Source organism: Vicia villosa, linkage group LG3 (genome assembly GCF_029867415.1).
Source record: "Vicia villosa cultivar HV-30 ecotype Madison, WI linkage group LG3, Vvil1.0, whole genome shotgun sequence".
Classification (NCBI taxonomy): Eukaryota; Viridiplantae; Streptophyta; class Magnoliopsida; order Fabales; family Fabaceae; genus Vicia; species Vicia villosa.
This window is the reverse complement of record NC_081182.1, coordinates 58097120-58103387: the sequence shown is the minus strand read 5'-3', so window position 1 is coordinate 58103387 and position 6268 is coordinate 58097120. Positions and strand designations below refer to the sequence as shown.

The 6268-nt window shown below is 32.9% G+C and overlaps 1 protein-coding gene across 1 annotated transcript; it reads left to right on the top strand.

The window, feature by feature from the left end:
* Window positions 1-1851: 1851 nt before the first annotated feature.
* LOC131658142 (uncharacterized) lies at window positions 1852-3171 on the top strand. The gene has a single exon (XM_058927471.1). The coding sequence runs from the start codon at window positions 1852-1854 to the stop codon at window positions 3169-3171; it is 1320 nt and encodes a 439-aa protein (XP_058783454.1).
* The last annotated feature ends 3097 nt before the right edge of the window (window positions 3172-6268 follow it).

Here is a 6268-nt window from a genome sequence, read left to right as displayed (position 1 = left end):
TTCATTACTAACTTTGATAACATACTTGACAAGTTTCAAGATGGTTATCTTTAACATCTAACAATTGACTTTAATTTCCGCACTTTTATTATATTGCTCTTTATATTTCTCGCTTTATTGCTTTATTTTATCATTTCATCATATTTACATTCCGCTATTTTCCCTTTGTCCATTTGGACGTTTATATTCCGCTATTTTCTCTTTGTCCACTTGGACATATGTTTATGTTTCCGCTATTTTCTCTTTGTCCACTAGGACCATACTTTACTTTTATGCTAAAACACTAATAAACAACAAAAATTTAAAAAACGCTTAAGGCTCTCTTTTGGACTATCGGTTACTATCCCTAGCATTTTGGAGATTCAGATTTATGGACTTAGTGCCTCTGGACCCTTATTCTGTTATTACTCTGTGATTGTTCTGTCTGTCTGGCATTGGATTGTTGTCTGTTTGTGTATGCAGGTATTTCCTTGAAAGCCCTTGATGGTTAATTCCAAGGCATTGAGATAAGGATTTTACCCGAAAACAGCCGTTACTCTGCCCGATTTTCGTCAAAATTTTAATGTGCTTAATGCAAAGTGGTGCTAAGATAATAAGTTCATCTGGATCCCGAAGTGTTAATGTGTTGGTATTGATATTCCAAAGGATGGGAAAACTACCTTGACTCTTAATGTCAAGTGTTGGCTTCTTATTTGGTTAGACCGTTTCTTTCCTTAGCTTTTATTTTATGCATTAGGTTAGCCTCTTCATCTCCTCCCACTTCTTAAATTTTCAAAGTCTCCTCTCTTTTTCTAAAAAACTTCTTATGTTTGAAATCCCTTTTAAAATCTTCTTTAAAACTATATTTAGCCCTTGTTGGTATTTTCTTTCAAAAGTAAGCCCGATTAATCATTGTCATTGATTGCGATACCCCACGATTTTAATATTGATTGACACGACAAAATCTTTTCCACGCGAGAGAGCTAGTGGCATACTTGTCGATTTTATCCGAGTTGGCGCCCTTCTCTCATTAGTGACGCAAAGAATTCGTTCGTTCTCATGTTTAAAATCAATGGCTGAGTATTCGCCCCGACGATGGTAAACGTGCTAATTCCTTTTAAAACGTTTTTCCCTTTTAAAAGCGGAACTACATTAGCTCTGACTTCTCCATTGCACCGAGGAGGTATGTAGGAACAAGACGTAATGTCTTGCCGAGCTTATTTTAAAAATCAAACAAACCGTTTCTTTTTGCACACAATATCTTTTAATTAACACAGATTTTCAAAAAGGTTCCTGTGGAGTACCACAGATATGAGGGGTGCTTAAAACCTTCCCCTCGTATAATCAACACCCGTACCTAAGATCTCTTTCTGTTTTAAAAACAAAGTTTGGGTTTTTTCGTTCTTTTCCCATTTCCTTTGGAAACAATAAAGCGCGGTGGCGACTTTCACTGAAATATTGAGTCGAGTCAATTTATGGCTTAGATCTCAGATTTTCCCCGCTACAGCAAGAAGCATGGAAAGTCAAAAAACAGTAGCGGGAAGGGTATCAAAATAGGTTCTTTACTGGTGAATTTCAAATCTGGTTCGGGGAGTTTGGAAGGGTCTCAGTGTTCTGTTTTTTATGGGGATCACATCGAAGAATCCGACATAGTGAGAATCAATGGGCGTCAATGGAAATACTTGAAAAATGACTTTGGTGGGAACTTGTGGGATGCTATTGCGGCGTTGGGCGTGGTAGACGTGGAGGGGTGTGGAAATAAAATATGTTCCAAGCGTGATAATATAAAAGGCGATAGCGAGAATGGGGAAGGACGAAAGGAGCATTCTAATAGAGTCTCATGATCATTGGCTCTTTAAACATTAGAGGGGGATGAATTCTCTTAAGAGGAAGAGAATTAGTGCTATCATTAAGAAATCTAAGGCGGACATGTTCTTGATTCAAGAGACTAAGATTACTAGTATGGAGGATGGTTGGGCTAAAAGTTTTTGGAACTCTTCGGAGATTGGGTTTTCCTTTTCAAACTCTTTGGGTAGGTCGGGAGGCTTAATCACATTATGGGATAGAAATAAAGTGGAGGTTGTGAGTAGTTTTAAAGGTGATGGGTACTTGGGCACTAAGGTGGAATGGAAGAATAGTTTCTATTACATTGTTAATATTTATTCTTCTTGTCTTTTGAGCAAAAAGAAGGAGTTGTGGAAGAAGCTTTTGGAGTTACAAGATGCCTTCAAAGATGGTGAGTGGATTTTGGGAGGGGACTTTAATGTCATTAAAAATTCTAGTGAAAGGAGAGAGAGGACGGTGGCGGTGAATCATGTTGAAATGGATCTTTTTTCGGAATTCATTGATGAAAGTCTTTTAGAGGACATCCCTTGCAAAGGCAAAAAGTTCTCTTGGTTTAGTGGGGATGGAAAATCCATGAGTCGTCTTGATCGCTTTCTTGTTTCTAGTAGTATTGTTTCTAAGTGGGGGGTGGTTGGTCAATTAATTGGTGATAGAGACATTTCGGATCATTGCCCGGTTTGGATTTTGAAAGATAATGCGGATTGGGGACCGAAGCCTTTTAGATTCAACAATGAGTGGTTCTCTCTTGATTCCTTCCTTCCTTTTGTGGAGAAAGAATGGAAAAGCATGAAGGTGGGAGGAAGAGGCGATTTCATTCTCAAGGAAAAACTCCGCTTACTAAAAGATAAATTAAGAAGGTGGAACAAAGAGGTTTTTGGGAAGATAGAATTGGATATGGAAGATGGAGTTCGGGACTTGAACATAGCCGACGAAAGGTTAGCTTCCTTTAATGATGCTTTTTTTTATGACAATCTAGCTTTGAGGAAGGAATCTAGTGCTAATTTTTGGAGGAATTTGCGGCTAAAAGAGAATATGCTTCTTCAAAAATCTAGAGTGAAATGGATTAAGGAGGGAGATTCTAATAGCGGTTTCTTTCATAAGATGATGAAACAAAGGAGAAGGATAAATCATTTAGGTCCCATTTTCACCCCGGATGGTGTGGCGGAGTCGGTTGAAGATGTCAAAGGTACGGTGTTTAGTTACTTTGAGCATAAATTTTTAGAAACGGAGGAGACTAGGCCGGTCGTGGATGGTATCTTTTTTAATTCTATCAACGGTATGGAAGTGGCGGATCTTGAGAAGCTTTTTCTAGAGCCCGAAATTAAGGAAGCGGTGTGGGAGTTGTAACAGCCCAATTTTTATTAGTATTTATTTTACTATTATTTATTTAATTAATTGGTGTGTTAATTATTTATTTAATTATTTGCTGTGTTAATTATTTATTTAATTATTATGTGATATAATGATTAATTTAATTAACTAACCTTGTGTGTAATTGTGTTTAATTGGTTAATTGAGATAAGTGAATTATATTAATTAATTTGGTGTGTATATTTGTGTCTATTTAATTATTGGTGTTATTTGATTTAGTAACTCACTACAAAAAATATGCTCTGCAGCGACGTGGTCACCACATCGCAACATGGAATATCACGTGGCAACAAAAAAGTAGCGACGTGAGTGAATACGTCGCAGGAGCCAAAGTGGCAACTTGTAGCGACGTGGAGACCACGTCAGAAAGTAGCGACGTGCGTCCCACGTCGCAACAGGGTTGCATGGGGAACATCTATCTGCACACACAGCAGGTGTGGCAGGAGTGGGATAGTGTGTTTGTTGACCAATGTAGCGACGTGTTTACCACATCGCTACATTAAATGCTTTTTTTTACGCTAGATTTGTTTTGTTTTATATATTTTATATAATTAATTAATATATAATAAAATATATATAATAAAATATATATAATAAAATATATATAATAAAATTTATATAATAAAATTTATAAAATAAAATTTATATAATAAAACCTATAAAATAAAATTTATATAATAAAATCTATAAAAACTAATTTATATAATAAATTTGTATAAAATAAATTCATATAATAAACATTATATAATAAATTCAATTAATTAAAACTAAAAATTTAAAATTAATATTTTAATGAATTAAAATGTAGAATATTTTACATAAAAATAAATTTAAAACAAATAAAATACAAAATGTTTTTAAGAGGCATCATCCGGAAAATAATTATCCGGATTAAAATCATCAGCCACCCCGTCATCCTCCGGCTCTTGAGGAGGAGCATTACTGTAATTTCCACCTCCTTGCATAAACCGTCTCATCTGCTCCTCCATCTCAGCTTGCTTCTTCATAATGTCCTCCATTTGTCGCGCATGCTGCTCCTCCATATCAGACTGCTTCTTCCGCATCATCTCGATCTGGGCTTCACTTTCGTGTCTCGCCAATTGCCTTACTAAAAATTAAAAATGAAAACTTTATAATATACCTAATAAATAAACATACCTATATATATATATATATATATATATATATAGGTATATATATATATATACTACAACAAATACAAACTATATATATATATTTGTTGTAGTATATATATATATACCTATATATATATATATATATATATATATATATATATATATAGGTATATATATATATATATATATATATATAGGTATATATATATATATATACTACAACAAATACAAACACAATATAACAAACACAATATAACAAATACAATATATACAAACACAATATATACTAGAATTTTATAACAAACACAATATATTTTCAACAAATACAATACCTATTAAACAAATTTTAAACAAATTAACATATATACCTATTAAATCTATTTAATATATACTATAATACACAAAAATAACTTACCTCTTCTTCAATCTACTCCTCCTTCTTCAATCTACAACCTTCTTCAATCTACTAATTAACCTATACAAAACAAAAATAAAAAATTAACAACAACATATATAATAAAATTATAAGAAAATAAACAAAATATCAAAATAATATTAACTACCTTTGAAATTGAATTGGGATTGAATTAACTTGGGAGAGAAAGGTTGGATTTTAGGAGTAGATGATTTTGGGAGAGAAATGGGTTTGGTTGCAGAGAAGAGAAGAGAAATGGGTTTGGTTGCAGTTCTGTTCGTGAATGGTGGAGGGGGGAAGTGAAATGGGTTGATTAATACATAATGTAGCGACGTGGAAGGCACATCGCTACTTGCCACGTGATATCCACGTCGCAACCTTCAACGGTCACTTACACACCTGCAAAGCTGCCAATAGGTCAGATCAAATTTCCCCCCATTTTGAATTATAAATGTAGCGACGTGACAATAACGTCACCACCAAATTTTACAAAAATTTGAATATTCCCCCCATTTGAACGTTATGGGGTGTGATGAATTAATTTATGTCATTAATGTAGCGAATACAGGTGGCGATGTTGGTTTCACGTCGCAACTAACATTTATTAGCCACGTGGTTCACACGTCGCTAATTATGTCGCTGGATTAGAGTTTTTTTGTAGTGACTAAAATAAAAATAATAAATAGTATATAATTTATTGGGGCTTAATTATTGATGTTGGAAGTAAATAGGGGGGTGTTATATTTAGGCCCATATAGAATAGTTATAAAGGTGAGAATGAGGGAATGACATAAGTTCATATTCATTTCTCCTCATTTCTCACGGCTAGACAAGAAGAGGAAAGAAAAGAGGAAAAAGAGGAAGAAAGGGGAAGAAGAAGGAAGAAGAACTAGGGTTTGGAGGAGAAATTAAAGAGGTAAGGGGGAGAATCCTTATTATTATGGGTTAGTATAATTGGGTCAATGGGTAGATTAACATGATTTAGGAATTTTGTTATTCATTTATTTTTAGGTTTTGACATGTTTAGAGTGAAACCCCTAAATTCCCATGGTTCTATATGTTTTCTTTATGCTGTCTTACATCTACTGTTGCGGATATATATATATATATATATATATATATATATATATATATATATATATATATATATATATATATATATATATATATATATATATATATATATATATATATACTTGTGGTGGAAAAGTAGTGTTTGTATTGATACTATGTTTTGTTTATTATATTGTAGCAATAAGATAGAAAATGAAATATATATATATATATATATATATATATATATATATATATATATATATATATATATATATATATATATATATATATATATATATATATATATATTTTTCTCCTGTTCCTGTTCCGTAGCGCAAGAAACAAGTATAATATTAACTTATATTACTGTAGCGCACCAATAAGAATAAGTAGTGTCATGTTCTACTGTAGCGAGAAAACAAAAGAAAAGTATAATATAATTCAAACAATCCCATTAGATCGAATA

Excerpts from the sequence above, each read along its gene's own strand:
- LOC131658142 (XM_058927471.1), top strand. The coding sequence starts at position 1,852 with ATGAATTCTCTTAAGAGGAAGAGAATTAGTGCTATCATTAAGAAATCT.